The following is a 19,656-nucleotide window of genomic DNA, read 5'->3' on the forward strand; positions in this document are numbered from 1 at the left end:
CTTTCCCCATAGAAGTTAATACTGATTTGAGTCTGTGTTTAGACACTGCACACGTCCCCAGTTGGTCCCGTGTCACTACCTTGGGTGGTTCCTGATGGCCCCTGCGGTTCTAAAGGCTCTAGGTCTTGTATCTATGTCAGTCGTGGTTCTTATACCAGTTTATTAGTATATGGTTTGTGACGCCCCTAGGGCTGACCATATATTGTGCTAATTTACTGTGTGCTAAATAAGTTTACTGTATGTACCTTTGCCACTAGCCTCATAAAGAGACTAGGGGGATGTGTTTAGAATAAATACATATATTTTATATATACCTGGTGTGGTTCTCCTTTCATTTGGTCATTCGCAAGATTATAGACTGGTAAAACAAGCTGCTTTACATTTCTTCAAGACTTAGCCTGAAGGCTGCTCTCCACAGCTACCACTAGGATAGCTTTCTATAAGGTTGACTTTAAACTGACCATCAATAAGGGGTCGTTTGGACTGGTGCGCGGTGCCCACTAGAATAGTGGACAGCATATGCCAGGCCAACTTTTCACAATAGGGGTCTTCCCGCCCTGCTGCGGGAGGGGGCGTGGTACAACCTACGACAACGCGGGAGCACTGTTCTAACAATACTATGTGTGGTGATGGGGTAATGAGAGGAAGGCTCAGCAGTTAATAAGGGTAGGTGAATTAAAAAGAACCTGGCCTCATGGACTTAAAGAACGTTAATAGGTCGTCGAGGCTGGACCTGGTAAAAAGGTGATGCGGAGTCCTGCTGTCTGTATTTATTAAGTTCCAGGAAAAGAAGCCAGCACAGCATAAGCAGCTCCGCACAGCTGCACCAAGCATGAAAGCTCTTCAAATGATCACTAATGACACTTGGGGATTCCAAGTGTCATCCGTGATGTAATTTACAGAACAATATGCAAATAAGATATGAGATAAACACAACACGCCAGTTTAGCTCCACACCCGCGTAGCAGTGGGCGGTGACAGGCGGCGTAGTCCCACCCTGAAGGAACAATGTGCTTAGAGGAGGTAGTGCCTAGGCGTGCAACACCCATTGGGCTCACGGGGCTTCAGATCCCAACCCGTTGTGTGTGTCGGCGCGGGCTGAGACAGCTTCGCGGGCTGGCAACCGTCTAATTGCAGCCGCACCCGAGTACTTAACAGATCTTTAAAAGACCATTTATCTGTAAACGAGGCTTTTATTGTGTGTTCACCCCTTCTTACAGCCACTCTGTCTATGGTTGGAAGAATTTGCCCCCCCCGCCCCAAATATTCTTCAGCCCCCCCGCCCCCCCGAAATGTGGCTCTAGTTGCCCGCCTGATAGTGCCAGAGGTCCTACTTCAGTGTGGTCCCCCTATTTATTTATTTTTATTTATTTATGCGATTTTATATAGCGCGAACTTTACCCGAAGGTGTCAGAGCGCTTTACATACGGACCAGTTGAAAAACATAAGGATTTAGGATTACAGGCGTTACAAAAGGGATACACACGGAAAAAAATTGCAAATGTACAAGATGTAAAGTCACACAAGGAAGAGATACAATGGATATACTCTAAGAGTCACATAGGAATGATATATAGTACAAGGGTCTACTGCATATACTAGTGATGGTAAAGTGGCCCCACTCCCCCCAGGGTAAAGAGCAGTAGAACGGCAGCGCGTGCTCCCTCTCAGCCGCAGTGACGTAGCACGGCCCTCGCGTCAGCGCGGCGTTCATAGGGGACGCGCACGTGACGTACGTACGGGCCGGGTGGAACCTTTCTCAACAGTCTCCAGACCCGCGGCGAGAGGGGTCGCGTGAGTCGACGCGCCCTGACGTCATGTACGGCCCGGGCGGCTCTCGTCGGCGGCGCACCGGCCGCCTCATCGCAGCGCGACACCGAGTGACAGGAAGAGCCGAGGGTGGAGGCGGTGAGTCCCCGCGGCCCGAGCCCGGCCGCGCTCCAGGGGGGTCAGGGCAGGGGCTGCGGCAGGGTGCTGGGGCCCCCTGCTCCCAGGGACGGGCCAAGGGCCCCTCCCGCTGCCAGGGGGGGCCGTCACCCCCAGGACTGAAAGAGCCTCACTGCTGCCGAGACAGCTGACAGGAAGAGGGCTCAGAGCGGGCACTCCCCGTGGAGGCCGAGACCGGGGCTCCAGAACCGCCTCACTCTCTGTAGCGCCTAGAAACCCCCCTTCATGACTGTCCCTGGGGCTCCAGAACCGCCTCACTCTCTGTAGCGCCTAGAAACCCCCCTTCATGACTGTCCCTGGGGCTCCAGAACCGACTCTGTGGGTGTCACACACCGCTCACTCTCTGTAGCGCCTAGAAACCTCCCTTCAGGACTGTCCCTGGGGCTCCAGAACCGCCTCACTCTCTGTAGCGCCTAGAAACCTCCCTCCATCACTGTCCCTGGGGCTCCAGAACCGCCTCACTCTCTGTAGCGCCTAGAAACCTCCCTCCATCACTGTCCCTGGGGCTCCAGAACCGCCTCACTCTCTGTAGCGCCTAGAAACCTCCCTCCATCACTGTCCCTGGGGCTCCAGAACCGCCTCACTCTCTGTAGCGCCTAGAAACCCCCCTTCATGACTGTCCCTGGGGCTCCAGAACCGCCTCACTCTCTGTAGCGCCTAGAAACCTCCCTCCATCACTGTCCCTGGGGCTCCAGAACCGCCTCACTCTCTGTAGCGCCTAGAAACCCCCCCTTCATGACTGTCCCTGGGGCTCCAGAACCGCCTCACTCTCTGTAGCGCCTAGAAACCTCCCTTCATGACTGTCCCTGGGGCTCCAGAACCGCCTCACCCTCTGTAGCGCCTAGAAACCTCCCTTCAGGACTGTCCCTGGAGCTCCAGAACCGACTCACTCTGTAGCTGTCACACACCCCTCACTCTCTGTAGCGCCTAGAAACCTCCCTTCAGGACTGTCCCTGGAGCTCCAGAACCGACTCACTCTGTAGCTGTCACACACCCCTCACTCTCTGTAGCGCCTAGAAACCTCCCTTCAGGACTGTCCCTAGGGCTCCAGAACCGCCTCACCCTCTGCAGCGCCTAGAAACCCCCCTTCATGACTGTCCCTGGGGCTCCAGAACCGCCTCACTCTCTGTAGCGCCTAGAAACCCCCCTTCATGACTGTCCCTGGGGCTCCAGAACCGCCTCACTCTCTGTAGCGCCTAGAAACCCCCCTTCATGACTGGCCCTGGGGCTCCAGAACCGCCTCACTCTCTGTAGCGCCTAGAAACCTCCCTTCAGGACTGTCCCTGGAGCTCCAGAACCGCCTCACTCTCTGTAGCGCCTAGAAACCCCCCTTCATGACTGTCCCTGGGGCTCCAGAACCGACTCACTCTCTGTAGCGCCTAGAAACCCCCCTTCATGACTGGCCCTGGGGCTCCAGAACCGCCTCACTCTCTGTAGCGCCTAGAAACCTCCCTTCAGGACTGTCCCTGGAGCTCCAGAACCGACTCACTCTGTAGCTGTCACACACCCCTCACTCCAGCGCCTAGAAACCTCCCTTCAGGACTGTCCCTGGAGCTCCAGAACCGACTCACTCTGTAGCTGTCACACACCCCTCACTCCAGCGCCTAGAAACCTCCCTTCAGGACTGTCCCTGGAGCTCCAGAACCGACTCACTCTGTAGCTGTCACACACCCCTCACTCTCTGTAGCGCCTAGAAACCTCCCTTCAGGACTGTCCCTAGGGCTCCAGAACCGCCTCACTCTCTGTAGCGCCTAGAAACCCCCCTTCATGACTGTCCCTAGGGCTTCAGAACCGCCTCACTCTCTGTAGCGCCTAGAAACCCCCCTTCATGACTGGCCCTGGGGCTCCAGAACCGCCTCACTCTCTGTAGCGCCTAGACACCCTCCCTTCATGACTGTCCCTGGGGCTCCAGAACCGCCTCACTCTCTGTAGCGCCTAGAAACCCCCCTTCATGACTGTCCCTGGGGCTCCAGAACCGCCTCACTCTCTGTAGCGCCTAGAAACCCCCCTTCATGACTGTCCCTGGGGCTCCAGAACCGACTCACTCTCTGTAGCGCCTAGAAACCTCCCTTCAGGACTGTCCCTGGAGCTCCAGAACCGACTCACTCTGTAGCTGTCACACACCCCTCACTCTCTGTAGCGCCTAGAAACCTCCCTTCAGGACTGTCCCTAGGGCTCCAGAACCGCCTCACCCTCTGCAGCGCCTAGAAACCCCCCTTCATGACTGTCCCTGGGGCTCCAGAACCGCCTCACTCTCTGTAGCGCCTAGAAACCCCCCTTCATGACTGTCCCTGGGGCTCCAGAACCGCCTCACTCTCTGTAGCGCCTAGAAACCCCCCTTCATGACTGTCCCTGGGGCTCCAGAACCGACTCACTCTCTGTAGCGCCTAGAAACCCCCCTTCATGACTGTCCCTGGGGCTCCAGAACCGCCTCACTCTCTGTAGCGCTTAGAAACCCCCCTTCATGACTGGCCCTGGGGCTCCAGAACCGCCTCACTCTCTGTAGCGCCTAGAAACCTCCCTTCAGGACTGTCCCTGGAGCTCCAGAACCGCCTCACTCTCTGTAGCGCCTAGAAACCCCCCTTCATGACTGTCCCTGGGGCTCCAGAACCGACTCACTCTCTGTAGCGCCTAGAAACCCCCCTTCATGACTGTCCCTGGGGCTCCAGAACCGCCTCACTCTCTGTAGCGCCTAGAAACCCCCCTTCATGACTGGCCCTGGGGCTCCAGAACCGCCTCACTCTCTGTAGCGCCTAGAAACCTCCCTTCAGGACTGTCCCTGGAGCTCCAGAACCGACTCACTCTGTAGCTGTCACACACCCCTCACTCCAGCGCCTAGAAACCTCCCTTCAGGACTGTCCCTGGAGCTCCAGAACCGACTCACTCTGTAGCTGTCACACACCCCTCACTCCAGCGCCTAGAAACCTCCCTTCAGGACTGTCCCTGGAGCTCCAGAACCGACTCACTCTGTAGCTGTCACACACCGCTCACTCTCTGTAGCGCCTAGAAACCTCCCTTCAGGACTGTCCCTAGGGCTCCAGAACCGCCTCACTCTCTGTAGCGCCTAGAAACCCCCCTTCATGACTGTCCCTAGGGCTCCAGAACCGCCTCACTCTCTGTAGCGCCTAGAAACCCCCCTTCATGACTGGCCCTGGGGCTCCAGAACCGCCTCACTCTCTGTAGCGCCTAGACACCCTCCCTTCATGACTGTCCCTGGGGCTCCAGAACCGCCTCACTCTCTGTAGCGCCTAGAAACCCCCCTTCATGACTGTCCCTGGGGCTCCAGAACCGCCTCACTCTCTGTAGCGCCTAGACACCCTCCCTTCATGACTGTCCCTGGGGCTCCAGAACCGACTCACTCTCTGTAGCGCCTAGAAACCTCCCTTCATGACTGTCCCTCGGGCTCCAGAACCGCCTCACTCTCTGTAGCGCCTAGAAACCCCCCTTCATGACTGTCCCTGGGGCTCCAGAACCGCCTCACTCTCTGTAGCGCCTAGAAACCTCCCTTCATGACTGTCCCTGGGGCTCCAGAACCGCCTCACTCTCTGTAGCGCCTAGAAACCCCCCTTCATGACTGTCCCTGGGGCTCCAGAACCGACTCTGTGGGTGTCACACACCCTCACTCCAGTGCCTAGAACCTCCCTTCAGGACTGTCCCTGGGGCTCCAGAACCGCCTCACTCTCTGTAGCGCCTAGAAACCCCCCTTCATGACTGTCCCTGGGGCTCCAGAACCGCCTCACTCTCTGTAGCGCCTAGAAACCTCCCTTCATGACTGTCCCTGGGGCTCCAGAACCGCCTCACTCTCTGTAGCGCCTAGAAACCCCCCTTCATGACTGTCCCTGGGGCTCCAGAACCGCCTCACTCTCTGTAGCGCCTAGAAACCCCCCTTCATGACTGTCCCTGGGGCTCCAGAACCGCCTCACTCTCTGTAGTTATCACAAACCCCTCGCCCTCTCTCTCATCCTTTACTCTCTCTAGTTCCCACACACACTCTCTCTCTAGCTCTTACCAATTCACCCTCTCTAGTTCTCACGTAGTCCTCACTCTGCTCTCTGTAGCTCTCATAAACCCCTGCCGACAGAGTAGAACACGATAGTAACTCACAGTGGTGATAGGGTGATTACGAAGAGAACTGACGCTCCTGGGCCAGACTTTACCGTCATTGCGTATACTTTGATAATTAGCACTCTTCTTGCTCTTTGCTGACTTACTGAACTGAAGCTGCTGTCATAACAGCGAATAGCTCAGGAGACGTAATGGATGTAATTAGTGGCCTAGTGCCAGGGACATTATTAAATGGCATGCTTTGATACTCGGGTCTTTTATCTGAATTTCTAAAGTATTGTGTTAATTACTAGTTTTTATAAGTTATTGTAGCAATTAAAAAAAAAAACATTTTTTTTTTTTTTACATTAATGCAGCCCTTTGGTTGTGAGTTGTTTTTCTTCCTGTGAAGTAATTTAAAGACCTCATGATGCCACATCTGTGATGGCACTCTGGTTCATCAGGTATGGAATGTCTCTTCTGCGGTGCTTAGGTTTTATTTATTGATTGTGTGGAGAGGTGTGGCGCCGCGGCCAGGGCGACTGACGCTGGAATCTGGGGACCACGGTTCGATCCCCGGCTCCGGCGGCAGGTTAGCCCAGCACCATGTGACTCTGGGCAATAGCTCGCTTAATCTTCCCGACGGCCCCCAGCGCCTAGAGACCCTTACGGGTGATTGTGCGCTTTACAAATGTGGACTTTACTTTATTTATTGATTGTTTATACAAGCCGGGACAAGTGATTGATTGTTGTTTGGATGCAGAGAGTAATGTTTGTTTTCCTTTGTTAATTAAAGTTGGCAATTTTATGAATGCACGTTTTAAAAAAATTCTTTCTGATATTTCGGTATATAATTTTGCAGATGCTACTTATTGAAATAAATAGTGATTTTGAATGAGCAAATGCCTTATTTCAACAGTACCAATATTATCAGTATGAAGTGTTTAAGTAAGGCGTTCTTGTTTCAGATTGGATGTCTGTTTTTACTAATTTCCTCGGAATATAGTCTACCTGGCACCATATCAATCTAAAGGCAAAGAAGCAAACAAGACATCAGAGTGTGGCAGAACGAACAACATGTTTCATCCCCATCTGAGGTAGATTGGAGAGCGGCAACTGACTTACACCGATCACAGTCCAGCGTCAACAGAGACCAGGTAAAAGGAAGTAAAGGCAGCATCTGAGCTACAAGTCCGCTGGGGTGTATGGGGACAGCAGGTTCTCTGTAGTGAAGGAGATGAAGGGGGCTTGGAAGGAAAATTACTTTCTTGGTTGCAGCATAGTATAAAAAGAATGAGCGGATCTTGTTCTGGGAAGTTCTTGTAATTAGTTCAGAGCTTGGAATTGGTTAAAACATAGTTGTCGTTGCACAACACACACTTTTTGCACCTCTTTAGTGTTAATTACTTGTGGCATAAAAGCACAGGGCCTACCAGAAGGGAGAGTCCATCAGATCAGATCTGATCTAGCCAGCAATGTAAATGTGGTCCATTGAGAGCATTGCAGACTCTGAAGTTCCTTATTCTAGTGTGAGGGTCCAGGCAAGCATAGATCCGTCGAATACAGTGTTCATGGTTTCAGATGTACCTTCTTTCACTGGGTCTATCCCAGTAGGACGTTTCTAGTATCTCACTGTGAGCTTATGATTTATGTGCATCAAATGTTGCATGAGATACATTGGGATGTTTACTGTGATAGGTGAGCTTTGCGATCAGGTACACATAACAATAGTAGTCATGAGATAAACATTTTCTTTATTGCTCATTGATGAGAATTTTAGTAAAAGGTAACTTGACGACTTAAAGATGAATTGGGGCCAACAGTCCTTTCCCCACATGTTCCGACAGAGTGTCGGATGATGCAGCATTTTTCTTACCTGGCTCATTGTGTTTTTAAATGACTGGGGCATGGGAGGATGTACTTGGAAATGAATATAGATGCCACTTTGCAGGATATTGTTTTTTGGTTGCCATTTAGTATATTGAAAAGAGACACCAGCGAGCATCTAATTTCTCACTGGTTAACAATGCAGTAAAAAGACTTATCATTTAAATGAAGAATTGGTTTGAATGGTTTAAATGCTTAATATGCCTGTAGTTACAAAGTATACATCCTACTATAGCCCTAGAGAGTGCTCATAGAAGTAACCAATGCAGTAGGGGGAAGGGTTATTATGGAGCTAAAGCATCAAAAGAGTAGATACAGCGTGAAGGGGTAAGTGAATCTAATTTGAGAAGGATGACACAAGTTTCTTCAGGCGAGAAGGAGGAGAACCATTTCAAGATAACAGAGATGGAGCTCTTAATTTGGTGTACAAGGCCATGCATGACACGGGATCATCTCACCGAGCAACCTTATTCCATGGGTACATACTGGGCAGAACCTTGAGGTCCTCCACTCAGAAGAAGCTCGTCTCGCCTAGATTTCGTCGGTCCAGGTGGGGTGGCGGCTCATTCTCTGTGGCGGCCGCCAAACTTTGGAACATTTTGCCTCTCTCCATCACTATGGCAAACTCACTTGCATCCTTTAAGAAGATCTTAAAGACCTGGCATTTCCACTTGTAGTCAGCCAATGCTTGCTTCTCCTTCGTCCCGCTTTACGCCTTGACACCTTTTTGGTTTAGCGAGCTATTTAAATTCCCATCCTATCCTATCCTCCTACTCTAATTAAATTCCTCTATTCTGAAATGTATCAATACTTGGGTCGTGTTTTTCTTAGCTAATTATGCTGTTAAGTGGTACGTTGGGTTATGGTAGGATATACATTTGTGTAATATGGACTACTTTAGGTTTGTGATTTGTTACTTTATGTATGGAGGGCAAATGTAGTAGAAAATATCTAATTGCAATGAATTCTCGCAATTGTTTTGTCCATCTCATGAGGAAGATAAACTGAGTTGAATCAAGATATGCATCAGGTAAAAGGTGAATCAATCACAAAATCTTTACCTTTGTTTAAATTGTTTCCAATAAGTATTTTTGAGCAAGTATACGTAACCGAGAAGAAAGGGAGGCACCCTTATCTGCTGATTATGCAACATCATATAAATGAAACTAAATCCATTGGCAGCACCCTGGATTTTGGATATCTTTACGATGTTTTAACATGATCATCGAAAACTGGGTTTAGGCTTTGCAACAAGAACAAAAGATAGTTTGAGACAATTGAAAACAATGTAGGCACCTTAGTAAGTCTTGTTTAATGAGTCAATATGACTAAAAGTTATTTAAAGATGCACATATTAGTTGTCAACTGTTGTTCCTTAAGAGAACTTGTTTCTCTAGGTCTGATAACTAACTAAGAGGTATATCTAGCCTTGGTATAACTGAGTGATTTGCTGGCCTGATGTGTACACATTTTGGTTGCTTTTGGCTAAATGTTGCAGCAAGCATTGAGTGAGATGGGATGGAAATATCTTTGAAATATTATGCCAGGTTTTAGGATTAAGATAACGAGCACTTAGATGAAATAGCTCCTAGGATTTGTATTTTCCTTGAGTGTGGAACACAGTTCTAGAAACATCTGTGCTTAGTTTGTGTAAATTTGTCTGGGAGCCGAGCTTTTCCTGGGGCTTTCTTTTTCGATTATTACGACTGTGTCTGCTATTAGCTAAGTGTTGCTGCATTCACTGTGATGCATTAACATTGCCTTTTAATGCTAGACATGTTCTTGGAGTTTTCTAGGACTGCACTTGTTGACTTAATCTCATAGATATAAACAGGTGTCTATAAAAATGAGAGAAAATCCTACTTCTCATTGTCTCTGAATCCTGGCAATATCTGTTATGTTTCTTAATTTGCTTTCAACAATTATCTCAGATCTTATTACTTTTCCTAGTGCTTAGTTTTTTAATGTTTGGATTTTTTTTAATTCAACATTTTCTTAGTTGCAAAAAGCAGTGACGTTAACAATCTGAGCAACAGCGAGTTCAGGATATTGCAATATTTCACTTTCTTTCTTCTTGCACACCTAGTACAGTAAATAGGCTATACCCCACGCGCAGCTATTGTTTTATTTTTTAAACTTTTTATTTAGTTTATTTGACGATACATAGAAGAGGAAAAGAAACACCCTCCCACCCCAACTCGGGGAATCAAACCCCTGCCATACACAGTGCTGTTTTTCTCGAAGATATACATGTATTACAGTATGCAATAACAGTTTACAATGTGTAATGTAAATCTTGAACACCTGCCCTGGTCCAATTAGTCTATATATACACATTAGCTGTACAGGTCACAGGATAAGTATTTACAGATATTTATGACCAAGAATACCTTGACTCCTACAACAATCTTCACTTGCCTATATCTACTGCGGTGTGGGGCACCAGGTTATCTATTGGTTTGTATTAGGGGTCTGTTCTCGCCTCCTCCCATTACAACACTCTTGGGTGTATCTGGGGTGGCTGCTGCTTTTTCAGTTGAGTAAAGGAGGCATGATTTCAGGGTACCCCATATGTCCCTTGGTCTGGAGGCAGGCGGAAGCAGTTCAGCATAATTGAATGACTGCTCCTGCCAAGTTGTAATGTCATGCAGCCAGTATTTAAATTTGGTGGCGCAAACCCGTCCCCACCTTCAGGCCACTTTGCTCTTAGCACTCGGTAACCCCTGTGCAAATACCTTTTGCCAATAATCAAAAATCGCTGGGCACTGCCACGCCAAGTGGAGGAAGTCAGCCCCCTCACAGCTGCACCTGGCGCATTTATCATCATCCCTGAGCTTGAATTTGCATAGTTCGACCAGGGTATAGTATAATCAATGCAAAAACTTATAATGGATCAGTCGCAGTCTACTATTTGCTGTGAGAGCCTCTGTTTACGTGTCGCAGAACTCCCATTGTTTGTCTGTCAGCTGTGCTCCCAGATCAGGCTCCCAGTCCCAGCGGGCTGTCAGCGCGCGTGCCTTAGCTGCCTTTTGTGTATGATGATGGATGAGTGAGGTGACATGTTAGGGATGCTTGTAGGAGCACATGAAGCGGTGGGAGTGTGGGGGTTCCTGTGGGAACGTTGGTGTGGCTGCCCTTACACTTTGTTGAAGTCGAACAAACATGAATAAGTCCATGGTAGTAGGTGTGGTAGTACCGAAGAATTACTCCCTGGACCGGAAGTGTCCCACTGCATATAGGTTCCCCCATGTATTTATCTGGGCTTTTTCCAGCCTTGACTGACACTGCTGTTCATAAGTGACTTGGAGCTCTGGATGGTAAATCAGTGGTAATTTGGGAGAATATAGCATTGATTTATCCAGTTTGGCTGCAATTTTCCTCCAAGCTGAATTGCCGCATGCAACTGTGGTGGGAGCTTGATCTCGCTTCTTAGTGGGGATGAATAGGAAGTCTGAAAGGGGGACAGGAGCCATGTAGCGGATCTCAACCGCCAATTGCAGCATAAAGGGATGCGGGTGAAACCAGTATGCAGCATAGTGCACTTGTGCTCGGTGATAGTAAAGTTCGAAATCCGGTACTTCATAACCGCCCTGTGAAAAAGGTAGTGTCAAGGTATCCCATCGAAGCCTAGCTTGTTTACCACCCCGCACCAAACGGATGGGCTGTGTTTTTAGTGCGCTAAAAAGGATTTCCCGGGGTAGTAAGGTATGTTAATGAAGAGGTAGAGGAACTCGGGCAGCAATATCATTTTTACCAGGGAGATCCGCCCTGCCATGGAATGAGGAATGGCTGTCCACCGTGTGATTGTCTGTAACTGTTTCCAGCGTATCTCCGTAATTGGAGCGCATTAATTCTTCCCTATCCCTCGTGACTTTGACCCCTAGGTATTTTACCCCCTTACTTCTCCATGTCAAGGTATTTTACCCCCTTACTTCTCCATGTCAGTGGGTAGTCTACTGTGTATGGCACAGTCGCTTCAGTCAGCGGAAAAATTGATGATTTGGCCCTGTTAATATTTATGCCTAAATATTCGCCACATTTTGTAATTTCCAGCAGCAATGGGTTTAAATTATCTTGTGGATCCCTGAGATAGTGTGATGTCGTCTGTGTAAAAGCAAAATTAAAAGTTGCCTGGACAGGTATATAAGTGTGTGTTCTTTGTGGTGTTGCTGTATTTTAGCAGTGAGTGGTTCTACAGCTAGAGCAAATAATATGGGGGATAAGGGACAGCCTGGCGTGTGCCTGTTGTGATGGTGAAGGGGTAGGGGTGGAACGCACCCAGTTGTGAAGAACAGTGGCAGTGGGTTGGCGGTACAATACTTCTACCCATCCCAGGAATTCTGGGGGCTTGCCTATATATCTCAAAGTGCCTAAGAGATAATCCCATTCTACGGAATCAAATTCCTAAGTGGCATCGAGGAACACCCCCACTGCGGCACAGTAAGGGTCAATATCTTGGAGTACTGCAAAGAGGGTCCTAAGATTATTGGACTTTGCTTGGCCAGGGATAAACCTGGACTGGTCCAGCAGTACCAATCTGTCCATTAACAGGTTCAACCTCTTGGATAGGACCGTAGGAAGGATTTTTGTATCGCAATTAATCGGTGAGAGCGGGCGGGAAGATTCACCTTGATTGGAAGGTTTGCTTGGTTTCAATAGGGAAGTGATCATAGCCTCTCTCATCGTGGTCGGGAGTCGTCCCTCCTCTTTTGCCTCATAGAAAACTGCTTTTAAAATGGGGACCAGCTGTGTCAGATATGTTTTAATAAAATTCAATTGCCGTGATCTTATCAACCTCCAATTCTGCTCCCAAGAATTTCATTTGGGTATCTCCCAACCATGCCAAGGCGGTATCTTCGAAGTATGCTTTTGAGATCTAGTGGTCGTTGTCTGTGTGTTGAATAGAATATTTTATAATATGTCGTAAAGATATGCAGTTGGCTAAAGATGTTCTTGCATGTCTCGCCCTCCAGGTCATATTTCTGCTCACTTACAGGGAACTACTTATTTACATTTTTCTGAAGTACTGAGTGGATGTTTTTTCTCGCTCTCTCCTTGCGTGCTTCCTCCCATCAGATACCATCCCCCTTCTTTGTATTGCTTTCTCCCTTGTGCTGCTCTTTTTCTAGTGGGCTTCTCCCCCTCCAAACTTCCCATGCTCAATGTTGTTCTCCTTCTCCCCCATTTGCTGCTTGTACTCATTTCCCCAATCCAACTTGATTTTAATGTTACCACCCACACTCACTGTTGCTTTCCTCCACGTGCTCCTTAGGTGTGGTCCACCCCTCTTAGCCATTTAATTTTAAATTACCATTTGCTGCTGGACGTTCGCCTACAAGAAAAACACATTTCTGCGCTCAAAATGTTATTTATTTTTATTTGCCTCGCTAAGTGCTTTACGCCACTTTATATTGTACAATTAAAAAAAGAAAAGGAAAATCGTGCCTGCGTCATTCTGCAGTTGTGCGCATGTGTGGTGATGCATGTTTGACCTACAGAGTGATGCGACTTGCAACCGCGACACTTTTTTTGTGTGTTTATTATGGGGGGGAGGCCAATGTTGCACTGCATTGCCATAATTAATGGGCCTACAAAGTGAAACCTGTAAGCTTTGCCAATGCTTCGGACTGCTTTGCATCTGTCTTTTCATATAGTTTCTATTGTTTGGGTTTCTTCTTATTGATACATTTGTTATCTGGCACAGATTATGGCACTTAATCCATTTCCTGGCGCTAGGTATCATCAACCTTTCAGTAGTTTCCCTCACTGCATTACTTTTGATTTTCCAAGCTGTAACTCAATCAGCATTTGTTTCGATTCCTTTGCAGTAATTCTATCGGTTTAATTCTCCAAATGATGGGATAATTAGAAGTTACATCCTTGTGTGGATTAGTTCCAGGTCTAAGCCTCCACCTTGGTTGGCATCCAAGTAATTTCCCAATGTTGTTGTGCTCACAATCAACCTGGGTCACAGGTGACTTGGTAGAAAGTTCAATAACTGCACTAAATTACACACCCTGCTAGTGCCACTAGAAAGTTAAGGTGGACGTTGCGTGTGCATGTTTTTTCACTTGTGGTTTCAGGAATGAGCCAGCTCTTATTGGCACATCGTTGCAATTGCTTGTTGTTTTTTCAAACTTAATTAATTAGATTCTGTGAAAAAGGAGATGCCTGCTGTGAGTTTTTAGGTATGTGTTTTTGTTCCACCTTCCCTTTTCTTGAGTTTAGGAACCTGTTCGTATTTGGGTAGTGGAGCCAGGGCCACCAGCTTCAACTCATGTTTCTCATCAGTCATTTGGCTGCCTGTGACAGATTGACACTATCCGCGTGAACGTTTAGCTTGGACATTGGAAGGACCGTGTGAGAGGTCATTGTTTGTGGTACCGCAGAGCTGTTGGAGCAGCAGGATGAGCGTATTCTTGCTAGTGCTGTTCCTGGTTGGTATCCAGGCTGTTTATCTCGTCTAACCCTCTGTGCTGTAGTAGTAGCATAAAAATAATGAAAACAACTTTGAGGAGTGTGAAGTAACTGGTTCTACTGAAGCTTTCACCTTGATGACAAAGCTTTCCACCTTGATGCCCACATCTAAACGCCCATTTGTGGCATTTGCGATCCCTAAGACCCTTGATTGCAACTCTTAATGGTTTGGTGCATACTAGCGTCCTCTTTGGGATGAGCGAGGTACTTAGTGTGTGAATGAAGTATATGTTGGTGGTAAAAACTTATTAACAGCAGAGAAGAGCAGGGTTCTTTTGAAAGAAAATACACCAGTTACAATTACATACTAAAGTAAGGTGATAATAAAAGGGTTCTCTTTGAAGACCAGACATGACGGTTAGGCCTGGGTGTAAAATTCCGCTTGCAGAGTTTGTGGAGTTTCTCCCTCTCCGAATAGTTGGTTTATTCCTCTCTCACCAATGTTAAGTTGGCGAGCGAGGAAAATCTTACTCCAGTCTACCTCCCGTGAGATTTCTCAACGTGGGCGGTCGCGGATGGCCACTACCACTCGTGTTGAGAAACCTTCTGTTCACGTTGACGAATCTACTGCTCAAGAAGAAAATCTACTTGAGTGGCAGAAACAAGCTTTGCACTCTTGCGCTGCTCATAGTGCCATTTGTGCTGATTTTCCAGCGCAGGACAAACAACTGTCGCTAAAATGTAGCTTTGAATGGCGCAACCTAACATGCTCATTAGCTTGCGGAACTCCGCGTGGAGGATTATTTTTTTTTGGTCCGTTCTACGCAGAGCTCCGCCAACTCCACCCAGGCCTAATGCCCACGGTAAGGGCAGACTGACCTGTTCAATAGGGAGGGCAGGGTTCTCTGGTCACTGAAGGAAAAGCGTGACCATGGCCACAACCTACAACATGTTAGAGGGGAAGGGCATGGGCTTCTATTTGTGAAGTGAGGGCAACCAGTGGTAAGGACAAAAACATGCAAGAGGGCACTGGGAATGACAGGGTTCTCAATTCAAGAATGCACATTTCTGAAAGGGAAACTTTGTTTTTCTCCCGTACTCCAGGATCACCTGATAAGAAATGGAATCTCTACGGGACATGAGTGTGGGGGAGCTGCGGGATATGCAGGACGACCCAGAGCGCATGGAGCGCCTCACCCAGGAGTCCCAGGAGGTAAAGTCCTTATGTGTTACACAGAACTAAAGCGAGTCAAACTTAAAAACTTAGAGGGTAACTGATGCAGGAGCTGGTGAAGAGATTTTCCTGTCGTGGAGACGATTGCGTTGACAAACCCATTTTAACTTTGGCATTTGTAACCAAATTGGAATATTTAAGTCTCGAGTCCAAGCAGGATAGACATCTACTAAACCAACGTAGCAAGTACACAGATTACCATTACATCGTCCCAGTAACACATAATATTTAATAAATAAGATATTATTAAATTTAAGGATTCATTTAAAGTTGATTAAAATAAAGTACACTAATGCTTAGTTTAATTTAAATGTGGATTAGGCTTTGCATTAAGGGTCATTTTAATTGTATTTCAGGGTTTAAGTTAATACGGTTAAGTTAAATTATTTTAATTTTAGTTGGAAAAAATTATGTTTAGATTTTCTTTGATTTCAATTCATCTAAATTCATTTGGGGTCACGGTTAGTATTTTGGTAAGGTTATAGATAATTATTTAATTTTCCCATAAGGTTTAGCAATATTATTATGGATTGCTTCTTGAAAGATATTTAACCTAAAGTAATTGAGGGTTTCAATTTAGATTTAATGTTTTTAAAATTTTATTTTATTTAAATCAATTGAGCTATAAGTTTAGGGTCGACAAAGATTACTTAATTTGTAATTACATTAAACTAAATATAAAGTAAAGACTATGGTTATGATTGTAATTGAATACATTCAGTAATATATTTGGTGTAAATAAATAAGTTTAATTGCCCTTTAAAGACGATGATTTAGTATTAGTATAATGTTGTAGAGATGGTGGTAAATACATTTACAATATCTCTGTTAGGTAGTACCTGTTGGCATAGTGGAGGGAAGCAGTCTTAACCACGCAATGCCATTGCCACACAATGCCCTTACCATACCGTGCCATTACCACTTTCCTTTACCATGTATTGCTTTTAAATCGCATTCCTTTACCATGAATATGCATTTTCCATGTATACCTTTACTATGCAAGTTAAGTATATTTAAGGTAAGTACTTGGGTACAATTACCATAAATATACTTAACTTGCATTGTAAAGGAATACACATTAAATGCACATTTGTGGTAAAGGCATGCGTTTTAAAGGCAAAGCATGATATATATATATATATATATATCTATATATATATATATCTTCATACATCCAGTGATGGTTGCCATTGGGTAGTTATAGGTAGGATCATGTTTCCATAGTAAATGCATTTTTCTGCATTTCTAATAGTAATTAAGTTAACAAGCTTATTCGATTTCCATTTGAAAACATCATAAAAGCACATCATAAAAATACGTGATTATTCAAAATTCAACATACAGCAGCTCCATTCCCATAAAAATAGAATAGTAATGCCATCACAATATTATCAACTTCCTATATTTCATCACGCTTTTCAAAATGTTTGTTAAAATCCATACCACAAGTTCATTTTCTAAAAGTTGTAAAGCTAAAAACGCAGGTCGGCATCTTCTAAAAGTAAGTTTCTTTAAAAGCGGCACTAACCATTCATTCCTTTGCAGGGTATAAAATTTACAAAAAAAAGCTACATTAATTGTTTGCTCTGAGCTGTTGTCACAGGGGCATAATTGCATCACCCTTGCCCATTCGTTCATATTAGGGAACCTGGTAATACGATGGAATATGTTTAATCTAAATCTTGTTAACAACAACCTATCATAGGATCCACGCACTAAAATGAGGTAAGGTTGGATACTGTAGGTCAGTGGTTCCCAAACTTTTGACTCCTGAGGACCCCCACTGAATCACTACTGGAAGCCGGGGACCCCCAAGCAATTTGTACAATTTAAATTTCTTTTTAAAAACGCCTTTTGAAGCGGAGACATTTTCAAGAGGCAGACAGCCTGAATTGAGTCTATTGGCATGGACCTGCATGCATACAGCAGTGCGTTATTTAGTGGTACAAGTCTCCTGCTCTCAGCCATAGCAGCACCTCTACATTCTCATTCCAGAGCCTTGGAGTGGTGACCCTTCCTTACAGCAACAGGTTGAGTGATTGTGAATTATTAGCATTTTTACCTATTCACAGTTTAAGAAGGCCTAACATACTATACAATTATGAAGCATTTTATCATAAAGACATGCCCCAAGGAGCAAGGAATATTATGAAAATTCTAACAAGATAGTGCACAAAGCGATGAGTCCAGTGTACAGAGCAAATGCAAGGTCTATATTAGGAGTTCATCATGGAAGTGCAAGAGATGGCAGTAAGGTATCTGCACAGGAGGCATATTGTATCAGCGAGATCATGGAACAATGCTATGCCAATTACCATAAACTCCTGTTAGACATAATCTTTAGTCACAGACCTCATAACAACATTTTACCAGCAAGGGGTGAGCAGTGCAGTTGAGGCGTATTTCAGAGAGGCCTCGCGTGGCACCTAACATGACCCTCTCCTGTTAGGATGCCCACTGCCCCTGTCCCTTGCCAACAACAAACTGCAAAGGCTACACAGAATAAGAGCTTGATAGGTCTGATATATGAAAGCTTGACAGCACACATAATTCACCTAAGGGCTTGTGGAAAGTGAGCAATCAGACAGCAGCACGAAATTCCTACTGCTGATCCTGGCTGCATCTATTTTTACCTGCCTGCCAAGTAAAGGTAACCTGTAGACATGTGCTGCTTTTCAACGCTTAATTGCTTTTATTGTATTGCCTGTATTTTCATTGTTGTGTCTGTGACTGCTGTTGTCTGTCTTCCCCGCTGCCGGTACGTGGTCCGGGCCCCTTTTTCTTCCCTCTGTTCTCCTCGCTGTCCCCGTACCTCTCTGCCCGTTCTGCCTTCTGTTCTTAGCTGTCTCTGTATTTCTGTATTTTTCCCCTGTGCCACTCGTTTTTTGTGCCCGTTGGCCCTCAGTGCCACTCGTTTTTCCCTCGTTTTTGTGCCCCTTTTGCCTTCTGTTCCACTCGTTTTTTGAGCCATTCTGCCTTTTGTTCCACTCATTTTCCCTTGTTTTTTGTGCCTTTCTGCCCTCTGTACCACTCGTTTTCCCCTCGTTTTTTGTGCCTTTCTGCCCTCTGTACCACTCGTTTTCCCCTCGTTTTTTGTGCCTTTCTGCCCTCTGTTCCACTCGTTTTTGTGCCTTTCTGCCCTCTGTTCCACTCGTTTTCCCCTCGTTTTTTGTGACCTTCTGCCCTCTGTTCCACTCGTTTTTTGTGCATTTCTTCCCTCTGTTCCACTCGTTTCCCCCTCATTTTTTTGTGCCCTTCTGCCTTCTGTGCCACTCGTCTTTTCCTTGTTTTTGTGCCCCTTTTGCCTTCCGTTCCACTCGTTTCCCCAGCCGCTGTGCCCCATGCGGCCCCGACCCGCTGACTGCCCATTCGCTGCCCCCGCCTCCCGATTGTATTGTTGTGGTCTCGCCGCCCCTACGCCAACATTCACAGCTCTTGTGTGCTGTGAGGACGCATGGGCGTTTCATTTTTCACTACAACAGGCACTCTAATCCTGCGGACCCCCTTGGAATGTCTCACGGACCCCTGGAGGTCCGCGGACCCAGTTTGGGAAACGCTGCTGTAGGTTATTACTATCATCTGATGATGCATTACTGTGGGCTTTGCTAATAACTTTGGTGCCGTTTGGCGAATCTCTTTTTTTATAACAGTGGTTCCATGCAAAAAGAATGAAATGTATACCTAATGTGATATGTTTGTGATGGTGTGAATTGAATTTCGGTTATTGCTTCATTTACAGAAATCCTTAGCTTCTGCTTAAATATCTTTCTCTGTCTCTTGACTACCTTTTCACCATGCCAATCTGTAAGCGTTAGTGTACAGGCTTGTGCCCTACTCTAAATGAATTGTTGAAGGTATCTTTCGTGACTTGAAAATTGTATAGTAAAAATTCTTGACCTCTGTCCGGCTGGACAAGTCATACAACTTAATATAGTTTCCATTGTGTCTATATGGATTGTTTTCTTTCATTCTTTTTGCATGGGACCACTGTTCCCCGAGGTCCTGTGCTGACTCGTATGGGTGCCCTTGTTGTGTTGGATACATGTTTGGCGAATCTCAGCCAACATTTCCAAAAATGTTCTATTTATTGACTAGTTTGCACTTCATAAGTTTCAGGGTGATCCGTC

At 46.4% G+C, this 19,656-nt stretch overlaps 1 protein-coding gene across 4 annotated transcripts in view; it reads left to right on the forward strand.

Moving 5' to 3' along the window:
• Nucleotides 1–1,691: 1,691 nt before the first annotated feature.
• Nucleotides 1,692–19,656, forward strand: part of VPS37C (VPS37C subunit of ESCRT-I) — a 58,852-nt gene continuing 40,887 nt past the window's right edge. For 2 of the 4 annotated variants that reach the window (XM_078676145.1, XM_078676233.1), the window contains exons 1-3: nt 6,368–6,455; nt 6,960–7,148; nt 15,400–15,508. In XM_078676145.1, the coding sequence (XP_078532271.1) occupies nt 15,416–15,508 (93 nt within the window). In that variant the 5' untranslated portion in view covers nt 6,368–6,455; nt 6,960–7,148; nt 15,400–15,415. Of the gene's footprint in view, nt 1,909–6,367; nt 6,456–6,959; nt 7,149–15,399; nt 15,509–19,656 lie in introns of those variants that run through there. The other 2 variants (XM_078675977.1, XM_078676063.1) reach the window with 2 other exon arrangements.

This window comes from Lissotriton helveticus, chromosome 1_1 (genome assembly GCF_964261635.1).
Source record: "Lissotriton helveticus chromosome 1_1, aLisHel1.1, whole genome shotgun sequence".
NCBI lineage: Eukaryota > Metazoa > Chordata > Amphibia > Caudata > Salamandridae > Lissotriton > Lissotriton helveticus.